The sequence below is a fragment of the Nipponia nippon genome, unplaced genomic scaffold, assembly GCF_047370975.1.
Source record: "Nipponia nippon isolate SJK-2023a ecotype South Korea unplaced genomic scaffold, ASM4737097v1 scaffold_7, whole genome shotgun sequence".
In the NCBI taxonomy this organism is placed as follows: domain Eukaryota; kingdom Metazoa; phylum Chordata; class Aves; order Pelecaniformes; family Threskiornithidae; genus Nipponia; species Nipponia nippon.
In genome coordinates, this window is record NW_028262391.1 from 15,039,163 (window position 1) to 15,062,483 (window position 23,321).

Sequence of the window (23,321 nt, forward strand, 5' to 3'; positions counted from 1 at the left end):
TGCTCAAAATGCATCCAAAACAGTTCTTCTAATCCTCTCTTTGGCTGGTATTCTTGATCTTCTTAAAAATTTTATCAGAACTACAGGCTGAGCAGGAATATTTCCGGAATGCAAGAGCTCCCTGGTTATACCCATTACATACAGACTGAGCACAATGGTTACACTCTGGAGTGCTAAAATCAAAGTGTGAAGGCACAAGAATAGCTGACAATAAGCAATTCTGGTACTAAAATAGGGCTTAGCACTCCTGTGGGCTGTCAGCTCATCCCACCAGGCACGAGTAGTTAAATCTGTTCCTCTGACACTGCTGGTTTCTACTGTGACGCTGGGAGAAGCTTGGGTTGGAACATCTGAGAAATGAAACCTAGGCCGTCCAACATCTCGAACATGTGAGTAGGTAAAACCTGGAGTTGCAAGAGGAATTGATGTGGGTGTGCTGGTATGCATGCTGGACACCACTGTTACAGTAGTCTCCCAAGATGATGTCAAGTGCTCCTTCACAAGAGAAGTCGAAGCCTGGGAATAAGCTGAGCTGAACATCTGGTATGTAATGGCTGCGGTTGGCAGGCACTTCAGGTGATGATCTGTTAGAGCCACGAGAGAAATATTCTGTAGTGCCAGCGGGCTGTCACACACCAGAGATGGCAAATTTTTAACTATCTCCATGCTCTTTTGGAGCCACTTTTGGAAGCCAAGAATTTGGCAATCGCATTTCCAAGGGTTGTTGTCAAGGAAGACTTCTTGCAGCTCAGGTAAAGCAGTAAAGAAATCTCCAGGAAGAGACTGCAGCTTAGTACTATTGAGGTACACCTTCTGAAGGTGCTTGAGATTATGAAAGAGGTTTCTAGGAAGAGCTTCAAGCCTCGAATCATAAAGGGAAATGTTCTGCAGTTTCTGAAGGCTCAGGAAGATGCCCTCTGGCAGACTGGAAATATTATTTGTATGTAGAGAAAGGCCCCGCAGTTCATTCAGACCACTGAATACATTCTTAGGAAGAACACTAAGCTCTGGATTAAAACTCAGCACAAGCAGCTCTAAATTTGTCAAGTTACTGAACACAAAATCTGGTATTGTTGAGAGCTTTGTGTAATACAGCCACAGGCTACCAAGATGCCTCATTTCTCCAAACAATACTTCTGGAAGAGACTTCAGTGGGTTCCTATACAAGGTCAATTTAGACAGGTCATGCAAGTGCAGAAAGAGCCTAGGAGGCAAAACCTCAAGCTTGTTTCTGGAGAGCGTTAGGCTTCTCAGTTTATGAAGACGATGAAATGCATCAGGGGCAATGGACTGGATGTTATTGGAATGCAGGAAGAGTTCCAGCAGCTCCTTCAGGCTATCAAACATACCAGACTCAATTGAAGACAGCCTGTTAAAATACAGCATCAGCTTCTCAAGCCTGGTTAACGCACTAAATATATTTCTAGGCAGTCCTGCCAAGTAATTTCTCGACAAGTTCAGTACTTTGAGTTTGGCAAGCTTCTTCAGCACGCCACTAGGAAGTGCTGTTAGTTGGTTTTTGTTCAAGAAAAGCTCCTCCAAACTAGCTAGTTTGTCAAACAGATTTTCTTTGATGGATTTCAACCTGTTATTTTCAAGGATCAATTGCTGAAGCTGTACCATGTCATCAAACACTTCTGGGGGAAGTTCGACCAGCTTATTATCTAGCAACTTGAGGGCTTTTAGCCTTCTCAAGCCTTTAAAAGCCATTGGTGAAATCAGAGAGATGTTGTTTGAAGACAAGATGAGATGCTGCAGTTCCTCCATCCTAGAAAAAACATCCTGCAAGTATGTTACATTCGTGTCCGTTATGTGAATTTCTGTCATGTTGCAAGGCAGATTTAACAATTCCAGGTCTTTTATGTGGGAACCAGAGCAATGAATTGCATTTTTTGAAGAGCAGTCGCATTTCTCAGGACAAACAGATGCATCCAACGGGAAGAAAAGCTTGATCATCACTGACAAACAGAACACCAACATCCTTGTTGAAGTGCCAGAAACATTAGCTGTTGAGATAAGAAAGAGTCAGGATTTGATCACAGGTAGTTAATAACTTAGCAGCCAACAAAGTTGTGTGAATATATCATAAAACCTGCAAATGTGTGCGAAATTTCTCTTGGCTTGAAAGCAAACTTCACCATCTCTATTACCGTTGACTGCAAATATTTCTAAGGTGCTCAGCTTACACTGAGAAGTACAGATAAAGCTTTTTTGTAAATCAAGTATTCCCTGTTTATATTTGTACTAGTCAAGTATAATAAAAGCATACAAAAATCATGATGGAACTCTTAAGTAGTTATGAAGCATATATTTATTTGAACAGAAAAGCATTATACTAAGTTACACACAGAAAGTCTATAAAAAAATTATCAAAGGGTCCTGCACCCACAATATTTTTTTATTGTAGGTTACCTGAGGTTTAAAAACAAAATTTAGCCTGCAAAAATAGATAACGGAGGTAAAAAGAGTGTCCTATATTTTAAGTGGCCAAAAGCAAAACAGCACACAGTTGTGTTAAATCATCTGTCAGCATTTGCAAGTGATCACTTCTTGGAACAGCCCAAGAACACACAAGAAGCAACAAGCTATTTTTGACGTAGCCTGAAATAACACACAAGAGCTCATGCAGCACAGGACAGTAGTGGGCCTCTGATAACCAACGAGCCTCATTTCAACAGCTTAACACAATACTAAGTTATCAGTGGTATTAAAAATACAATGAAATGAGAGGAAAGAAATGCCATGAGGTTTGCTAGAAAGCTGTACCAATAAAGGTAGATCTGCATGAAACATACCACAAAGTTGTAAAGTTGTATAGACTTCCAAACAAACAAAGGAACAGGAAAGCAATCCTAGCTTCAATGATAATATTTAAAAGACTAAGTCAAACAGAAATCCTCCACAGTTTAGAAATACTTCCTTAGTGAAATCATCAGGTCCAAGCGTATGAGAAACCTGGAAGTCAAGCACCTAGCTGATCAGGAGAAGCAGCAGCTGAGACTGCTGGAATAGCTGGACAAGTTCTGCAGACCTAACTGGAATAGCTGACACCTTGTCAGTCTTCAGCACCGAGAACACTGGGAGAAAGGAGGGCTCCATCCCAACATACCCTTTTCTAGCAGCAAGGATGAAGCTGTCCCATACCAACCCCACAAACAGACATGGGCACAAACACCATCACCTAAAAAGGAGTAAGCCAGGTAGGAGAGCAGCGCTTCTCACATGCCTGAACTGCTGACAAGAACATACCACCATGAAGCAAGAACACCTGCTGTGCAAAAAAAAAAAAAAAAAAAGCAAAAGAATACTTCAGAAAAAGATTCTTGGTTAGTTTCAGGGTACTGAAGACGGGTGAAATCTGCCTCCCTTCCTCAGGAAGGACACGGTGCCTAGTGGTATCAACTACCAGCAACGTGGTGCTGCAAGGCAAGCTCTCACTGGCCTTTCTACAACTCTGTTAATGAGACCGTAAGTCACCAAAAAAAGGCCTTGAGATTTCACCCTTCCAAAGGACTTTTCTATGTCAAAAAAGAATGTTTCAGAGAATCTCGCCCTCCTAGTAACCCCCCCATCCGACTCCAAAACTGACCATCTCACATAACCCAGTAACGCCTTCACCTCAATAGAGAAACTCGTAGGCCAGCCTGTCCCTGACCCTACCTATCCCCAGCTCAGCACACTGCTGAGGAGCACATCCCCGCGCACCCAGGGCACACACCTCAGCCTACAGCCCACAGCACGCAGAGCTGGCAGCCGGCGAGCTGCTTCTGCGTGGTGCATGAGCACAACCTTCCACGCGGGGCAGAAACGCACCGGGTAATTGCGGTTTCAAGCCCTGACTGGCATCTCAACCTGCACCAACTCAACCCAAGACCACAGCAGAACTACAGGATTCAGCGAGACGAGAGAAATAATGATCTAGAGAACCAAATGGGGAAAAAACAAAACAAAACAAGAACACAACAAGTTGTTATGCTACAGACTGCAAATGCAGGTCCCTCAGAGGGCATGACTGCAGGCCAGAGTCTGTAGACTGGGGATGTCCATTTTCCTGTCTCATAACAAAAGGTAAGAGCATTCAACGAGACAAGGTTAGACACTCAGAAGTGCCAGAAGACACACATTTTCACGAACAAACAATGAAATGGTACAAATTCTTTGCAAGAGATGAAGGCCACAAGCATATGGCTGGCACAGAAACTGGATAATCCCATGGATCTCAAACATCTAGAGCTGCTAATGGTATTTTTTGAAGAAATATTTAAACTTCCACAATTGAAGATTTTAATAGTAGAGAACACAGTAAGATCCACCTAAGGGTAATATTTATACATTCCTGTGCATTAAAATTTTCTCCAACCCTCATGTGAGACACCAGCCGTTCCAGAAAGGACACCAGCCTGGCTGGTCACCTACCATGTTCTGGTCTACAGCCTCTTTCTACCACCCTACCATGTTCTGGTCTACAGCCTCTTTCTACCACCCCCTTAATGTTTCTCAAGACTATGAAAGGATGCCAGAAGCAATACATTAATACCATCAAAATATTAAAAGTCACAAATCAGTTTTGCAAGTAGTTTCATAAAATACTGAGCATATGTATCATTTACTATGGTGCTTAACTTTTTTACTTTCTTGCCAAGTTCCTAAACTCATGAGCATGAACAAGAAATTGTGAACTGTACCTTAGAAACTTATCTGCTTTTTAGAGGAACTTACTAGGAACATAGCAGGCAACCAGGCTTCACCATGATTCTGCACTTTAAATGGGAAGTGAAACAGCAAAACGTATCCTCTAGATAACACTTTCACCCATATTTGCGTAACTACTGTGAACGGCCAAAGAATATTTTAAGCTTCAGAGCAGATTTTGCCTACATTTAGTTGTGAAAGCAACCAGCTTCCATAGGTTCTATGTAACTCCAAAAGTAGAACTTGAGACCGCTCACAAAACAGGAGAAAGTTTGAAGCCACACATGCAACAGCACAAAAAACGCTTGTAGCTTCCTTGACAGTGATATTAGAGTATGTGCTTCAACCAACCCAATGCAAATCTGGCTAGAGTCAGAAATCTATATTTCAACATGAATTACGATCACAAAGAAATTTCAAATTTGTTAGACATTTAGTTTCACCACAGTCTGCTCCACAGGTGCATTAGGTTTTGAAGGAGTGGACACATCTACTTTAAACAACCAAGTGATTGATATGTACCTTCACAAGGCTGCTCTGACTTTTACTTTCTTGCGGGATTGGAGTCAAAGCAATTTGAGTAAGGAATGAAGAGTTTTCTACTTAACCCTTTGGCTAAGCAGACCAGGGTTGACCCATTTGGCTTCTGGTTTTCCTCCAAGTCTTCTGTAGTCACAGGCCAACAAAACCTAAAGCCTGCAAGATTCTGAAGAGAGAAAAGCTTTAAGTTTTCAAAATACTAGCTTGAAATTAAAAGATTAAGTTTTTGTAATGAAGTAATCAGGTATTTCAAACATCTTATCTTCAAGTTTAAAACCATGTACTCTGTTAATGAATGTTTAAACAGAAGGTGAGACGCAGGATGGAAAAGACATCTTCATTTCTGTGTGATTTTTCTGAAGATGACTGTGATAACAGTGCCAGCTCACAACCAGGAACATTTGCCCAAGAGGCTTTTCAAGATAATGCCTCCCACGCATCAAAGAACAGAAGGAACATCTGGATAACAGAAGGTGGAAACAAGTTGCTATCACAGGTACAAGGAGGTCTGGCTTTAAAATGGCTCTCATAAGCCAGATAGAAGTACGGTCAATATTATCCTGCTGCAGAACAGCAGTGCTACCGTATGCACTGCTAACACACGGCACGCATGCTTCTCCACCCATCTTCAAAAATACAGAGGCACTGAACAAGATACCCATGCCATCAGTGGGAGTAAGTCTGTATGCTTCAACAAGCTTTGGATCTAACTGTATAAAGAATAATTAAAAAAACAATTTCATGAAACTAATGGAAAGAGTTAAAATATCTGTTCATTTTAATTTTATTTTCAAAGAGCTTCAGTCACAAAAATGATTTACAAGTCTATTTACAATTCTATTGTACAGTTATTTATGTATGCCTCTTGACAACAGGGTACCATTCTAGAGCAGCAATACATATTTTAAATACAAAGATGTAGTATCATTTCAGATTTAAAAATAAAAAGGAAGCTGAGCTTCTAGAGAGCGCTGTAATGATGAGCCTTTTAATCTGTGTTAGGCTTGAGGAATTCATGACAAACTGAATAGTTTCTGGTTCACATAATTATCAAACAAGCTGCAGTTTGTTGAAAATAGCTTTAAAAACCTGAAGCTTTACTGTATAAAATCAACATATTCGACTCTAAAAATTGTCAAAACCCCACAGCTTTCCCTTAGACATACAAAAGCCTAAGTTTACAATTCAGAATTTCATGGGAGAAATCCTACAGAACTTTAGCTCTCTCATTTTGTGATGACCAACATAAGCATTAAAAATTTGCAGCATAAAAAGGACTCCACATCTGCTTAGTATTATACTGTATAGACATATACAGTACAGGATTATTTACCCAATTTGGGATGACTGTTCAGCACAACCTTCATGAAGAAAGAAAAAAATAAATAGAATTAAAAATCCAACAACTTTTAAAAAGTGCAACAGTAAGAGTTTCCAATTTAAAGTTACGATGAATATGGACAGTCAGTTCTGTGGGTGTTTTAGCCGCTTCTACTCAAGCATTATTCGCAGCATTTTGTTTACAGTAGATTTAGTTCTATAGTACATGAAACTAGAGTTACTGCTAATTGAATCTGAAGGGAAGAGAAAAAAAACCTTTAAAAATAACCCTGAGGGATATACAATTTCATGAACTTGCAATTTATTTCTAAAAAGTAACATTTATTATTTAGCAATTGCTTTTCTGGGTAGACCAGTCCTTTAAGTATGTGCATAAATAATATTTAAAAATCAGTAATATTTACAAATCCTGATACATCAAAGTAAAATATGTACTGATTAAAGTCTGCATACACAAATAATTTAATAATAAATCAAACTCCTCAACGTAAGGCCAAAATATACAGCAGGAAGAAAATGTCTACCAAGTATCTACTGGAGATCACTAAATTGGTCTGTTCACCTGAATTTAGACTTCCAGGATGAACATTAGAAGAGATTCTTTTCACTACAAACTGAATTTCATCTTACTTCAAAGCAGAAACTGAATACACTAGTGCAAATCTAGTTTGCTGCATTTCTGAAAACCAGAAAAACTAAACTGCTCAAAATGAGAAAAATTATAGGTGGCCAAACTCAGCTCTTGGGCAGGAAGGCATGAATCCCAATAATTGCAGAAGATGCAAAAGCTTAGTTTGTGGCTGAACTTGCAACAACAAGAAGGATTCTCAGAAAAGCTGATTTATTATTCTTGAGTAAGCGTCAGAAGTAAATTGGTCAGAGCTCAAGCATGCAACCTCAAGAACATTTACTAACTCTGAACACATACCTTGAGGAAACCAGCTCCTGTTTGCAAAATATTCAAGTTTAAATAGGCTCATGCCCCATTAGTTACTCAATCTGGGCAGTATCAGTTTTAGTAAGAGTTCCCTAAAATTCTCCAAAGACAAGCCCACCTTAATAAGCTGTTTCCTCCTCACTTTCTAGGTAAGTCTAATAAACTAGAATAAGATTGAAAGACTAGCTTCAGAAACTAAACAAGCTGAGAGAAATTACCAGTTTAGAGAAAGTATTAAGCAAAAGCATATAAAAGGGAAAGACACATATCTTTTCTTTCACTTCTGATGGAACAACCAAGCTAAAATGGTCAATGAAATGGAAAGCAAAAGCTTATGCGTTTAAGGATGTCACAGCTCCCAGGTCCAAGATGCATAGCTTCACAACATTTTTCAACTAAAATATTATTTTTCTTTGAATTTGAATACTACTTACGCAGCTAAGAATTATTCTTCATCAGTTATTCCATGCTACAAAGATTTTGTAAAATCAACATTGACAGAAATTAGCCAACTGACTCAAGTTCATGATTAATAAATTTATCCAAGTCCACAGTTGCAGACCCCTTAAAAGCTACCAATGTTTTTCGATCTTTATGACCCTAAGAAGCCAGGATAAGACTTTTACATTGCTCTGTTGAATGAATGTTAAGGAAACCACTTCCCCCTTCCTCCTGCTCCACCCCTCAAAAACAAATGACAAAAAAAAAAAAAATCAGGAAAAGAGTTGACAGCTGGACTAGAGGATAGTACACTATATGCATACTATTTCTGAGGAGCAAGTGCTAATAACTTAAACCCCCAAGTTCTAGGAAAAAGTCTTCCAAACCATTTAGCACCACTTTTAAATTCCCCATTGGCACAGTATGTTCAACACTGCAGAAACCGTAACGTGAGCAGTGGGGGGGACTGTCCATACTGCCTTACAGAACAGCACAAGGGAATTAAGCCCGACCTGAAAAATTCCCCTTATTAAAACAATGCTGGAATGGAATCATCTCCACAGGAATTTAAAAAAAAAAAAAAAAACAAAAACAAACCCAACAAACACAAAACCAAAACCTCAAATTCATCAGAATACACACAATTCAAACGGATCCCAGCTGGCCAGGGAGTTCGGGGCCCTCCTTCCACGACTACTCTAAAGGACCCGACTTCCTTCTCTTAAGATCTCCACAGAATTGTGATTTCTCCAGATCGCAGATCCCCTCCCAAAGCTTCGGGGTGTCTGAACCAGTCAGTTGCATCTGGTCAAAACACACTGATCAAGAGTTGATATTTTTATCATCTTCTCAAAGACACCAAAGACTACTTTGCTGAAAGTTTAGCAAGTTGAAGATGGGTTGGAGATAAGTAATTTTAAAAAGGTATATTAAAAAAAAAAAAAGAGGTTTTAAGCTTTGCACGTGAAGACAATGCCTGCCTCTACATCTCTGCAGATCTATTCTTCTAGTGGTCTTGTGTTTTGACACCGCCTAATGGCAAAATGATGTATCGCTACCCCAAGCGCTTAAGCAGCATTATTGGTGATGCAAGCTTTTCTTTTTTTTTTTTTTTAAACAAAAATCCACATAAGCCTTATAGTTCTGCAACAAGACAGGTTTTAGCTCATCTAGTTTCTCTTAATTTTGTTTCATACAGCTACATATAGTGCTTAAGACACTGGCAGACTCTATGAAATGCATATGCTCTTAACATGCACAAATCCCAAGCGTGGGCATGTGAAAATATTCCTCCCTCCCACCCCCATTTCCCTTGCAGCAGTAACTCTGGCCTTACTACTTCAAGGTACATAGGAAAATCATCTTTAGATTTACAAATAAAACATGGTCCACAAAGGGATAATCCAGCCCTTCTGCTGGAAATAGCAAGGTCTGTGAAGAAATGCATAGCTAAATGTAATAAAACATGAGACAGAAGAAAGCATTAAGGTTCTCCAGCCTTCCTTCTCCAAAAACTTTAGAGTGTAGCCAAATGCCTCCTCTGGAGGAGGCCACCTAAGCCCTTCCTTGGGGTTAGCTAGGAAAGAAGCTAAGAACCCACTTGAAAGCAATGTGCTTTCTTCTTAAGGACAGAGCATATTGCTTTTATAGCATTCCCAATTCCTGCTGTGGCAGACTAAAGAATTAAAACCTAAAATCCAAACTTTACACCTGGAAACACTCCTTACTAGTAGGGACAAACTCAGGTACACACACCAAAACTTTAGAACCGTTCTGAGGCACAAAGCTTTCCAACAATGAATATAAAAAACAAAAGGGGCTTGACAAGGTTATTATGTGCCTCTAGTACTACCATGACACCATTACATCATAGGGTTTACATGAACACGTGCCCAAGTAAGCAGGTTAGAACAATGATTAAGATACTCCAGGCAAATAAAGTGAACCTGTTTTAACTGCCCTGCAGTTTAAACCTTCAAATACATCTCATTTAGGAATAATGAGATTTGAAAGAAGGTGGAAGGAAACAATCATTTTTGTTCTGCCTAAGGTAACCTACATTTTTAAAATTTATAGCCATAAGATGTCTGGCTCTGAACTTTGTATTCAGAGAGACAAAAGAGTTGGAAATATCTGTATTAGAATTTGACATTTAGTATACTGCAATTTCAAATAAAGCCTGAAAATTACATTCTTCTGAATACTACTAAAGACACACGCCAGCAAGATCCACTGTTACGTTACAGTGATGATTTGATAGGAACCATTTTCTTGGGATGGTACTTTCGCTTCTGTTGTTGTTCTGGGTTTTGGTGGCCACTCTGGATCAACCAGCAGTTCCTGAGCTAGATGCATATACTTGGCTTTTGGTGTCTTCTCTCTACAACCGAACAGGGAAGAAAGGAAACAGACTCCACAGCGATCCACAGCCTCCTGCAGAAGTGAACAGATTTGAAAACTGGATTACCATAAGAAAAATTGAATACAACTAACAATACAGTAAATCGTTAGAATAAAAACTATGATTTTAGTTTCTAATTTACTATTTCATAGTCACATTGGACCTAGAAAGTGTAGTACAGGAACTCTTCTGTTGTGTCACCTCTTCTATACTATGGTAGCAATGACATTTAAAAAACCTTAAGAAAAAACAAGTATTCTGCATTATTCTAACACCTAAGGTCACCAACAGCTTTTGTGCATATTTCATAATAGTTTCAATAAACACAGGTGTAACAGTCACCATTAAATGATGTTACTACTGAAGAATAAAAGCCTGGTCTAGAAAAAGCAGTCAAATTCCCAGAGTCTCAAAACACTTTTTAAGCAATTGTTTAACTGAAGGCAGCCAGCCAGCCAGAAGTGGCAGAATTTAACTTGCTGATACTGTGAAACTTAAGTCCTACAGGTATTAATAGTTATTAAAACAGACACAAATCACTGAACTTAAGTCTTCCTTCCTATTTTCCTGCTCCCAGTCCTAAATGCATGTAACTTAACTAGCTGGAGAAGAGAAACACCGTTCCTCGTTTTCAGGACTGGATCCCTCTCATGCCTCAGAGAGGGCCTGTAGTCTGCAGGGCTGACATTTTAATGGACATATAATATTCTATGGTTTTCTTCATGCTCCTAATTTCTATCACTTGGTGAACTGAACCAAACATGAGCCTTAAGTTCAACTTCCATTCTTCAGTGAACACAAAGCAATCTTTTCTTGAACAGCCTCAAAAGGATAAATGTAAACCTGAAGTGAATGCATTTAATAAAATTTAGTGCTGAGAAATAAACCATTGTAATTTTAACAAGAACAAACGTACAACCAGCTAAATGTAATAAGCCAACAGGCTTAAAAAGGAAAAAGCTATTTTTTATGGGATTCACATAGTTTTCCTTCATGTAATACTGACAGAGGGGCAGACCAGACCAAGATTCGTGGTCACCTGAAAAGCAGAAGCTAAATCCTTCAGTCTTCTAAACCATCTGAAGTAGTAATAACGTACTTTCATTTGCCATTTTGTTTTGTTTCATTTGTACATGCTATAAATTACTGCTCTCACAAGACAATGTTCTAAAACTCTAAACTGAATTTTAATTTAATAAAGAACTGGATTAGTCCCAGCATCAGCAATTCTGCTTCCAAGCAAATCAAGATGTTCTCCAGTCCTAGCATACCAACTTGTGACAATGCAAGTAAAATTTGCTAATGTGCAAACTGAAGATAAAGTGCGAAAAGTCTTAAAAGCAATCCTCGGGGTTTGCTTCACAGTTGTTGTATACAGAGCTAAATTCTTTAAGTGTCAACAAGGAGAAAAATATAAAACCAGAAGCCTTTCCTTTTAATATTCAAGTTACAAAAATCTAATTTAAACAGTCTTAAGCTTCAGATAAGGCAACAGACACTTAGAGATCATAAAAAAGACAAAACTGAATTCATCTGCATGCACTCAAATGATGACAGCAAAATACTAGTCTCCAACCTGAGGCGGCTGGGGTATGGTGAGGCGATATTCTCCTTGTTTGTCTCGATTGAACACAACCTTCCAAAGGATCATATCAAGGAGGACATTCTGTGAGACATTGCAGTGAGCGGGAAGAATTAAAGAAACTAATGATCATTTGTTGTTAGTGTGCACATTACAAACAAAACCTGAAATAGTGTGTTAGGCATAACTAATTCAGTGCCAGGCAAAATGGAGAGTTTACGTTACTTGTCAATACTTAAGTGATAAACATTTTCATTCTTAAAGTGCTCACATGAGATTTAAGAATATGAACATCTACTTTAAATCAATAGCAACAATGACCAAAACTGCAGCCATCGATACAGGTAAAAATCATAAATACACATTCTTAATGTGTTTCAATACTCTAAAAAACCTGTGAAGCACTGCAGACTTGAGTGCTTAAAGCAGTTCCCCCTCAAACCATCTTTAACATTACTGTGTACTTCATGCTGTAGCTATGCTTTGTTTGTAGTTTTTTTTAAACCAGTGACATTTCCAGAAAAGCTTCAGTGGGGTGGCAAAGCTGAGTCACCAGCAGGAAGCCTGAAGGAATTCTGTAGGAGCCACTCCAGATTTTGGAAGAGCGGGCAGAAGTTGAACAGCACGTTCAGTACATCTGGTTATTCTCATACGGCTGTGTGGGCGGACTCAAGAGCCTTGAACAAATCCAGCAACACAGGTGTGAACCTGTATCTTCCATGGCCTTGAGCCTACAACTCTGATCTTTGGGCAGGTTCCATTTCTAACATCTGACTAACCTCTGCCATTGAGAAAGGGGAGCTGATCAGCCAGACTTTTATAATAGATATTATAAATGCTTATGATTTTACAATACACCAGAATTTTATAGCGCTTTTATAAAGCACTTGACAACACATCTTCAGCTTGTTAGATGTTCATTTTTGAAGCCAGTCTGGTTTAAGTATGTCTATACCAGGGATCAGGGAAAGGAGGAACCACTGCTAGGATCTGCCTTTGTTGTGCAGTATTTTCTGTCATCTGGTAGAAAGAATATGCGTGCTTTGTGAACCTAGTCTGGCACCCACATGGAAGGAGCAAAAGCTTTACACAGCATTTCAGAAAACATGTTTGGGACAACCACAGTCAGAAATCATTCCTGTTGTAGAAGCAATTAAGACCGTAGTGCGACACAAAAGCGTCAAACTGGCAAGCATGACAAAAGAGGACAGATCCAATCTCTCATGTATCTCATCATTATGAGACACTTAAAGAGGCAATTACAGAGGGATTAGTCTCAGCAGAACAAACCATAGGTGATATACCTACAGAGTACCTTGTTAAAAGACATAAGGCAGTGCCACCAGCAGCTTTTCCTAGATACTCAGAACATGAGCTGTGGTACCCAGTAACTCTGTAGGGAAAAGTGTAGTGCGCAGAAAATCCAGCCAGGCACACAAGGACAGAAGGGCAGTGAGTTATACTGGAAGTCAAGGATGAAACAGCCTGCGATTTCTACACAACACATTGGATCCAATGAGTTGGCACCACGTGAGAAAGCTTCAGGGAGCCTAGAGTAATACTGCTGGAGTTGGGCACATACAGGTCAAAAGGCGGGACAAAAGCAGGTTGAAGTTATGGAAGGTGAAGAGTGTCTTAAAACAAGGCTTGGGATTTGAGGATCACTCAGTAATGGCTCTGTTGGACACCTGCTGTGCAGTAAGACAACTTATCTCTCTGTCTAAACAAAGCGCTCAACTAACAGTGAAAGTGGAAGAAAGAGGTTTTAAGTCAAAGCAGAACATCCCAAACAATGAATGTCAAGAAAACTAAATTCTATAGTTACTTCTATTCCACTATTAAAGTATGGGCAACAAGATAAATAGGTAAGTTTGGTTAAAAGGAGCGTGACAAAACTGTCATTACCAAAACTGGTAGGATGATAAGTGACTAAAGTGTTGAAAGATGCCAACTCACACCTGCATAGGAAAAAGAGTGGGGTGGGGTTTGAAATACTGGGTGAAAGCAAATGCTCTACAGTAATTATATTGCTTAGGTTATGCTTACTAGAAACTCAGAAGTTTACAAATTGATGTGGCAACCAACAAGGCCCAGGAGTGGAACCTTATGAATGTTTAAACCAGAGAACCACTTGTCCTTGAGAGACACGTGCCGATACGTGGACTGACACACTGTACAGACTTTCTACTAGAGCCCTTACGCTTCCAGAACAGAAACATCGCCAGGTTGTATGAAAGTTAGAAAGACCATCTGCAGAACAATGTAATTTTTCAGCAGAAGCTAAATTTAATTTATTTCTCTCAGTAAAGTTTATCACCGGCCTGAAAATTGTAACCACCACCTATTTACGCTCCATGTACCAACACAAAGCTCAATTTCAAGGAATAATCTTAGCGCTTCAAAAGAGCTGATTTCCCAGAGATGGTAATAAAAACATCAAAACTGACTAGAAAAAGTAAACAGGAAAAACTTATTTCTATCCAGGAGGTTTGTTTTAAACTTATCAGAAGACAAAAAAGCCACAATTCTGCAGCTTCAGAATAACTATTTTGTTTCGGTAGCAAAGACAGCAATATACGTAAAATTTAACTGAACAAATAAAACCAGGCAAAAAAAAAAGAAAACTATGAAGAGTTTAGTAGTACAAAAATAATGAAAGAATTAAAGGGCATACAGGAAAACATTACAAGCAGGGTTAGAGTAAATATAGGACAATGTAAGAAAGGCACAGGACCTTTAGGAGAGGATAAACTTGTTAACCACAAGGCAAAGGCTAAAAAATTTAATATCTACCGCCACGTTTTGGAAAAGACAAGTTATCGCCTATCATGTGAACACACTGAAAAACATGTTCCAAGAGGGAGCAACGTAATAGCATATATTGCAAATTCTATTTGGAACAACATTTTGAACACAAAGCCTTGATAATTTTGATTAAAGTATCCAAAAAACTTTGGTTGATTTTATTTCTACTAAGCTGCGAATAAAAGGGAAAAAACTAGTCAACTGGAAAGAATATTAATGCTGTAGTAATCTTCAAAGGCCAAAATGGTATGATCCAAGTAAACATTATGCTGGTTACCTTGATAGCAATCCCTCACATGGTAATGGAAATACTGACTAGAAGCTGCAGAAAATGTTATACAGTAAAAACAGATAATTGTAGTGTGCAAGCGCTAGATAATGTTAAAAGGGTTTTTCATCTCGCATAAAAAAAAAAAATAGTGACTAATGGCTGCAACCAAAACCCAAATGTATTCAGGTTGGAAATAAGGCATCAATTTAACAGGGAGAAGAACTAACCACAGGAATAAATGACTGGCTTTGAATCCAGACTCCTTCTGGAAGATGTATCTGTCAAACTCCGATTCTTGGAGTAAGGTACCTGGGGTACCTGGATGAAAGGCAAGGCATGTTTCTGCCCACATTAACTCTGGAATTACAGCAGAAAAGGCCAATATCCAGAGTGACTAACTTCGGAGAAGCTCAGGACTGGAAAAAGCAGATCTATATGAACATCTCTTCTTCTGATCAGATGAACAAGTTATATAGACCTGCACTATTCTGAACAATAAGCTATGTGTATGATCCAACTGAATCAAGATGAGGTCTCCTAAGGATTTTATATAGTTCTTTATTATGTTATGTTATTCTGAACTGAATTAACACAGCAAATAAATATGGAGAGTATTGTCCTATGAAATAGTTGAAATAATGTAGATGTCTTTCAACTCTTCCTCCCTCTTTTTCTTTAATTAATAAAAAAGGTTTTAAAATTATGCTTTTAACACAGAAAACCTTGACACCTTAAATCTAGCCTACAAGGACATCTTTAGGAATACAAACTTAAGAAAACAATGGCCACTTACATTGGCATGCAGTGAAGGGAGACCTTCTAAACAAAAGACAAACATGTACCCTGAAAAAAAACCCACTTTACAGACAAGCACTTTTTCCATTTGAATTTCTTACCTCCGTCAGCATGGATACAATTGCATTGAGAATAACAATGATGAGAATTCTTAGGCGCCACTCATATGGCACACACACGAGCTGTGAGAAAAAGTTTCCAGAGGTTAGCAACACACATATGAAGTAAACGCACATTCAAAACAGGCTCAGAGTTATAAATTCTCCCTTCCCGCCCAGAGATGCGAAGTTAAAGCTCTAAAGGGGCCAAGCTTGCCCAAAAGGCAGCCAACCAGTTGTCCCGGGAAGTACAGACACCTACATATCTGCTGAATCTTACCTCAAGAAATGTGTCAATAGATTCAACAGGATGCAACATGATGAAGAGTATGAAGACATAAAGAACTATCACAGATATAACAAACAGAACTGTAAAAGAAGAAAAAAAATATTTTAATTGGACTATCTCACAATCAGTTTTAGACAGTTTTTCCATGTATCATGGGTTCATTACTCCCTGGAAATAACCTCTTTTCTCCCTCTAAACCCCCTCCAGGTGGATCTTGGCAATACAAGTTGTGCTGATAGCCATAAAGAGACAGAAGGCCAGACTCAGTTTCTCACTGGCTCACCTGTGGAGCTGAAACGCATGTACACATATACTTCTACAAACAAAGCAACTATTAACACAGATTTCTCCATATAGTTTAATACTTCCCTATTTCTCTCTCTGATTATCAGAGGATAATTGTACTATGTTCTCCTAGCAACACTGTTACTGCTGAAGTGGCACAACAGAATTGTAAGCAAGCCATGGATGAGTCTTGGAACTGTATATAGTAAGAAAGGACTTACAATTTTTGTAGCACGGTTGTCTAAAGGGCTTTCCTTTAGAAAAGACAATTGCCACTATGAGGTACTGAAAGCTGGATATAAAAAACAAAGTTGTGTTTTCATAATTTTGAATGTAATGTTCATCATGAAGAGTCTCATTCTCATGGTGTGCAGAGCTGGTGTTTGTGGCATCCAATACATTACATGCACTACAACAGAAAGAAAAAAAAAAAAAAACACAAAAAAAACATTTAACACTGAGTTAAGGAGAAGATGCAAACAAGGCCTACTTATTAACAAAAGTAATGACAGAACAAATTGCTACAGTAGTTAGAAAAGCTTATCCTTGAAAACAGGTCATAAGAAAGAAGTCAAAACTGCATCAGAACGTAGCAATTTTTGTGCATTCTGAGCTTCGAGTTCTTTTATGCTTCCAGCTTGTAAGTTCACTACATTTAAAAGATGTGTAGACGTGGCACTTAGGGACAGGGTTTAGTCATGAACTTGGCAGTGTTAGGTTAACGGTTGGACTTGATCTTAAAGGTCTTTTCCAACCTAAATGATTCTATGAATGTATGAACTGTTTAGAAACTATCACTGTAGATACACTTTGAAGACAGGTAAGAAAATATTGCAATCTAAAAAAAGAGGAAAACACCTCTTCATTTTCATAAATACAAGTTTGATTTACTGGAGTTCTAACAGGAAAACAAAACTTTATAATATAGAAGAGTTAAAATAGGTCTGAACCATTAAGCTCAAATTTCAGTCTCAACTATCCCAAAGCTGAGCAGTCTTCAGACCCTGCAGTCTGGCTTTGACCCAATTTTGCATTTCAGCCACTGGGTAACTCCTATGTATTAGTATGCTTTTCACAAAAAATTCAGCAAACTAACAAGCTGCCATACAGAATCTTTATTTACAAAGTCCCCAAAGCAGATCAATAAAGAGAGCAATTATTGCCTATAGCTTTCCAATCATTACTGTATCCTGTATGGAGCCACTGAAACACTTACTCAGATTCTGTTGTCCAAGGCTCATACCAGGACTGCTGTCTGACCCAAAAAAACCCAAAGGTTTGGAAAGCAAGGCAGATGATGATTTGAGACAAAACGGAACACAGAAGTGGACCTGAGATAAGACCCGATGGAGGCCTTCGCGCAACAAGCTCCTTCCAAGCAGGGTTCAGACTCACTGCAAAGAGAAAGAAAAATAAATTACACATTACATCATTATGGTTTTCAAGAGTTACCCTGCTCACATTCCGTGGAATTAGAATGGCTTGCTCATGACATCACTTTAAGAATTAGTCCAGAACTGCAAGTGTGAAACCACCTTGAAAAGATTATACTGCGATAGAATAATGCCACAGTGCCTTCTCTAGGCTGGTTACCCCCAGCAGCACAGGATAGCAGGGGACAATAATAGAAGCCATGAGACTTAAGGAATTAGTAGTGTCTGGCCAAATTCCCTTTGTCTGGCACAAGGACTTACAGCTCATCTCCTCAGTTTTGGTCTGCCATTGCTTCAAAGCAGCAGTTTCTATTAAACTTGAAAATGGAATTCTACTGTTAGCCAGTAAACGAGTGCTAGGTTCATATGTGGAATCAAATATTTCACTAGATTACAGTTTTCAAGTATAACATTTTGTGGACAGAAGTTCAACTAAAAATGCAAGAAATCAAAACATTTGAGAAAGATGATGTTGGAACAACTCCTGTTTTGATTCCAAAAACAGTTTCATCACGTCAGTAGAGATTTATGACTTCCTGTACTGTCAAGAACTACTTTCCTAAGATCATGCCCACAACCTGCTTTTTGTATAAGGACATTCCACAAACTTCCGATTAATTTAACTCAGTACACAGTGGTTTGGTTTTTTCAATGCATATACTGTAGTAGTCGTAACACCTTAACTGTATGTCACAGCACTTACTCCAAAATATTCCATATTAAAGAAAATTTGACCAAGCAAAACCAGCATTACAGAAGCCAGCCAGGGTAATTCAGCACAATACTTACTAGTGAAGACAACCACCAAAATGATTGCCAAATCAATGAAGAGAAACTGGAAATCTCCCAAATTGCTCAGGATCTAGACAGAAATCACAGCTGAAACATTGGTAATTTCTTCACACCAAGAAACATCTTACAACGACACTCCTATGGCATTAATTCTTTAAATTTCACTCTATAACAAACAGTCTCTTATCAAACTGGCTTCCTTTATCTGCAGGAGTCTTGAGTACTTTACAATTCACAGATCAATTCCTGAAGTATCAAGGTATGAAACAATTTCAATTTCAAGATGCATAAGCTATTTGTAATTGAAGTTTGTTTGTAAATCAAACTTGTATTACTGAATCTCACAAACCAATGAAATAATAGCTTAGGCCCACAGTTCTCTAAACACCATAACCTTACTATGTAATCATACAGCTATCAAAATTTCTACCTCAAAGGTCCTTTAATACTTTGCCTGTGTAACTCACTCAGAACACAAATTAAAATACAGGATTTCTACCACATGTCATATTGTGAATCCAATCATATTAACAGGAAATACTCCACTTTGCTTTTTTCCCCCTCTCCTAACTCAATAATTGCAGCTGCTCTCTTTCAATCCTTACATAAAAGGAATGCATTGCCCTTAAATAAAGTTAGGCTATTTTAAAATGCTGATGTTTTTTCAATAATGGAGAATTGTATTTTTGTTCAATTTATATGCTTATTTGGACTTCCCACTGTAGGGACTTTCTATTCACAGGCATTAGTTATTGCCTTTTTTTAAATAGATAATACCATGTTTTCCATACAGTTAATATAAAAAGAGGCAAAAAATACTAACAATACTTTTAGTCCAAAGACAGATTTTAGAATGTGGGAGTTGTGTACTCAGAGAGACTTGCAACAATTTATATGAAATATCTATCAATTTTCAGATCTCTGGATTACGTTGACACTGCTTAAGCACAATTAAATACTTACAGAATATAGCAGAGTAACACTGATGTACTGGATAATGCTGTATAATGCCATGAACTTAAATACACAGAAGGAAGTTATTAAAGCAGCACGGCCTTCCCTGTCAAAACAAATGCAATCATGTAACTAGAAAGCTTTCTGGGGAAGCAGTTAAACACATCAGCGAATCCTTTGAGGGACATTAGGCTGAAGACATATGGAGAAAAAGGGGTCAGAATGGTACACTTTCAAGGACAAAGTTGTGAGCATGCCTTCTGAACTGAGCCACCACCTTACTTCAGTGTTCTTTGGACTTTATGTAGTTTTCCAACACAGGTTTTAAAATCAAAGTCTGCTTGCAAAAGCACCTATGAAGCGCTAGTTTACTACACGGACTGAATGAATATGCAGTCAGCCACAGAGCTGCTGACTTCAGAAATGTTTCTGATTACGCATTACTTCATTAGTTCCACACAGACTTAACTAGATTCTTCTCTGGCTGACCTTTATCCAAAATTATTACCTAATTTCCAATTCTAGAATCAAAAATTGGTCAAACCCTATTTAGAAAATTTGTTTTCTAATTTGTATGGTGCTGAGCAAGTTATCTGAAGAACTTTACTGCTTGCAATTCACGAAGCTGGTGAAGGGTCTAGAGCACGTGTCTTATGAGGAGTGGCTGAGGGAACTGGGGTTGTTTAGCCTGGAGAAGAGGAGGCTGAGGGGAGACCTTATTGCGCTCTACAACTACCTGAAAGGAGGTTGTAGCGAGGTGGGGGTCGGTCTCTTCTCCCTAGTAATGAGTGACAGAACCAGAGGAAACGGCCTCAAGGTGCGCCAGGGGAGGTTTAGGTTAGACATTAGGAAAAAATTCTTCACCAAGAGGGTGGTCAAGCATTGGAACAGGCTGCCCAGGGAAGTGGTTGAGTCTCCATCCCTGGAGGTATTTAAAGAACGGATAGATACAGTGCTTGAAGACATGGTATAGATGGACTTGGCAGTGATAGGTTGGCAGTTGGACTCGATGATCTTAAGGGTCTTTTCCAACCTTGACGATTCTATGATTCTATGATTAATTACACGCGGCCTTTATGTAAACTAACATAGTCACTAAGACATCAAATTAAATATTAACGTATAGAAGCTTGCTTACAGTCTAAAAAATTAACTTTACACGGACAAAGGGTTTATAACAAAATACTAAATCATGCTATGGCAAGTCTTTGCTCAGAGTACCTTCAGTAAAGAAACAGAACTACTGAAAACGTATGGCTTGTTCTTTAATTCAAACTGGCCTCCTGCAGTATCAAGCATATACTAACATCAGGTATGCAAAACGAGTTACACAGACACGTTTAAGTTCACAGGAAGTGGCACTACCTGATCAGCTTTGGCACGCAGGAAATACTAGGTGTCCTGGAAGTGAACGGTGACGCCACAGAAGCCTCAAGTTCTGACAAAGATATACCACCATGTGCCCTCTTCAGCGCCTGCCAGTTAGGATTGAAGTAGAGAACGTTTTAAAACTTGATTTCAGCTGTAAAATTTAACTGAACAGTTCTGTACGGAAAATAAAAATATACTTACGCCACAGTCGTTTGCTCCATCTCCACACATGCCCACATAGTAACTACAAAAACCAAACAGATGTCAGCATTCCGGACCATTCCTTAATCATAGCCCATTTAGCTTTTTTCATTAAATACATCTATATTATTTTACTTATTCAGGGTTTGCATAACATTAATAATCACTGATTGCTGAAAGCAATTACTGTTCCCATTATAAATATAAGGAAGTAGAGAGAAAAGTAACATGACTTAGCCAGGTCACCCAAACCAATACGGTTATCAGCCCTCTATCATTCCAAGGTGGTCTAAAGCATCTTTGCTCTAGGCAAAGAGACTTTTGTAGTATTTTGTATAGCTGCAGGGCCTGACACCATCGGACAGTATACTGACCATATGTGAACAGAAGCCATCCCGTTAATACTTCTTTAATACGCGGAAGATATTTGATGGATTTATTAAGCCAAGCAGTCAGATTTATAAAATATATTAGTCAGTTTAGTTATTCATCATCTATAAATTCATGAAAAGTCTGAAACTTTCACAACTAGCCAGCAGATGGTACTACTCTCATTCCTGCTCAGCCAATAGGCTGATTTACCAACTCAAGGAAGTTGTTAGCCCACCCTTTTTCATTTGGCAAAACAGCTAGCAGCATACATGATTTTTTTCTCCTATTACACCGAACATTGTCAATCCTCCCACTTTTTACGCTTAAGCAAATACTTACTCTACGTTTTGTAAAGCTTCCACCAACTGAGTCTTCTGATCAGGCGCCATGCGAGCAAACACAGTGCCATGTAACACAAGCTGGAAGACAGAAGATTTCTTACTGCTCACAAGTCAAAGTCTGTTCACCATCAAAAATGCTCATACTCAAGTAAAATGCTCACCTTGGGTACCAGGTCCTGAAAGTGCTCCAAAATCACTGCAAATGACTTTCCATTCATTGCAAAATGGTATTTGGTCATCTGGAGATCCTCAAGGCTTTCATGGACCAATTTAACTGGAATATCCTATCAAAAGGAGTTTAATACTCTAGCTGTAGTGTTTTTATACAGACATCTTGTAATTTCAAGCTAATACTCAGGGGGTATCCCTAGATATCCCACACTAGAGGAGGCTCCTAAGAATGTTACTTGAAAGAAAACCTCATACAATGAAAACACTTATTTAGTAATAAGAGAATGTGGTTTCATGTTTCAACTGCAAGCAACAGATTGAAATGTGGAAAAAAACCTGTCTCCTGCACAACTAAAGTATCAAATGTCACATCACAGTTGAAAAACTAGCTCCCTCGGCTGTTTTACTACTCTTTGGTATTTTAAGATCTGAAAGTTAACTAGTACATCAATTTTGATTTGACACTTAACAGCAGATTTGCTACTTAACGGAATAAGATAAAAAGAAAGAAATTCAACAGTAAAACTAACTGCTTACACTCTAAGGGCATAATAATGCTCACATTACCTCTGAGTTTATGGCTGGTGATGAACTAGTGCATTTTGCGAGGGTATCTGCATAATGCCAGTTGATCCTGGCAGCCCGCCCATCTTTTGGAGGTAGTGCTTCAGCAATAATGACCTTATCCTGAGGTAGAATCATTCCACAGTCTCTGGCCACAGAGATAGCAGTTAACATGTTATCCCCTGTTGAACAATTGCACATAAAAAGGGTTGAGTTAGAAAAGGATCAATAGCATACACTGATATTCCACGTAAGAGAAAAGCCAACAAAAGCTGTTTTAAACTAGAAGGAGAAAAGCCTAACGTACCAGTGACAACCTTAGGCCAAACCAAGTCTACAGACAAAATTCGAAGTCTAGCCTGTTAAACCCCTCCCCTGCACTAGCATCACTAGAAACTTTGTACGCTTCTTTCAGCCACAAAGATCTCTTGTTGAGCAAATCTAAAATCAGGCAGAAAACATGGGGCCATTTAAAGTATTGCTTTTTAAACATGGTCACAGATCATGCAACACAAACACACAGTTGTATTACTAGCCTATCAAAACACTATTCCAAAGTTGCAATACCTGTGATTTAAAAAAAAACACACGTACATATTGCATGCAAAACACTGAGCACAGATACCTAGCCCACTTAAGGGAATA

General features: G+C 38.6%; 2 protein-coding genes across 7 annotated transcripts in view; both read right to left on the minus strand.

Moving 5' to 3' along the window:
- Window positions 1-3: 3 nt before the first annotated feature.
- Window positions 4-8,082, minus strand: GP5 (glycoprotein V platelet). Of its 2 annotated transcripts, none has more exons than XM_087740424.1 (2): window positions 7,945-8,082; window positions 4-2,006 (listed from the first exon to the last, which is right to left on the minus strand). In XM_087740424.1, exon 2 carries the CDS (start codon window positions 1,978-1,980, stop codon window positions 4-6), a length of 1,977 nt encoding a protein of 658 aa, XP_087596550.1. In that variant the 5' UTR covers window positions 1,981-2,006; window positions 7,945-8,082. The 2 variants fall into 2 exon arrangements, with proteins under 2 accessions (XP_087596550.1, XP_009466797.1); XM_009468522.2 differs by lacking the exon at window positions 7,945-8,082 and adding an exon at window positions 5,215-5,354.
- The window catches only part of ATP13A3 (ATPase 13A3), a 64,140-nt gene continuing 46,051 nt past the window's right edge, over window positions 5,233-23,321 (minus strand). For 3 of the 5 annotated variants that reach the window (XM_087740415.1, XM_087740413.1, XM_087740414.1), the window contains exons 22-34: window positions 22,680-22,858; window positions 22,103-22,225; window positions 21,940-22,019; window positions 21,229-21,271; window positions 21,022-21,131; window positions 19,666-19,762; window positions 18,700-18,772; window positions 17,694-17,871; window positions 16,699-16,886; window positions 16,184-16,272; window positions 15,907-15,987; window positions 11,929-12,018; window positions 5,988-10,384 (exon numbers count right to left, since the gene is read on the minus strand). In XM_087740415.1, coding sequence (XP_087596541.1) covers window positions 10,187-10,384; window positions 11,929-12,018; window positions 15,907-15,987; window positions 16,184-16,272; window positions 16,699-16,886; window positions 17,694-17,871; window positions 18,700-18,772; window positions 19,666-19,762; window positions 21,022-21,131; window positions 21,229-21,271; window positions 21,940-22,019; window positions 22,103-22,225; window positions 22,680-22,858 — 1,529 coding nt within the window. In that variant the 3' untranslated portion in view covers window positions 5,988-10,186. Of the gene's footprint in view, window positions 5,399-5,987; window positions 10,385-11,928; window positions 12,019-15,906; window positions 15,988-16,183; window positions 16,273-16,698; window positions 16,887-17,693; window positions 17,872-18,699; window positions 18,773-19,665; window positions 19,763-21,021; window positions 21,132-21,228; window positions 21,272-21,939; window positions 22,020-22,102; window positions 22,226-22,679; window positions 22,859-23,321 lie in introns of those variants that run through there. The other 2 variants (XM_087740416.1, XM_087740417.1) reach the window with 2 other exon arrangements.

Excerpts from the sequence above, each read along its gene's own strand:
- GP5 (XM_087740424.1), bottom strand. The coding sequence starts at position 1,980 with ATGTTGGTGTTCTGTTTGTCAGTGATGATCAAGCTTTTCTTCCCGTTG.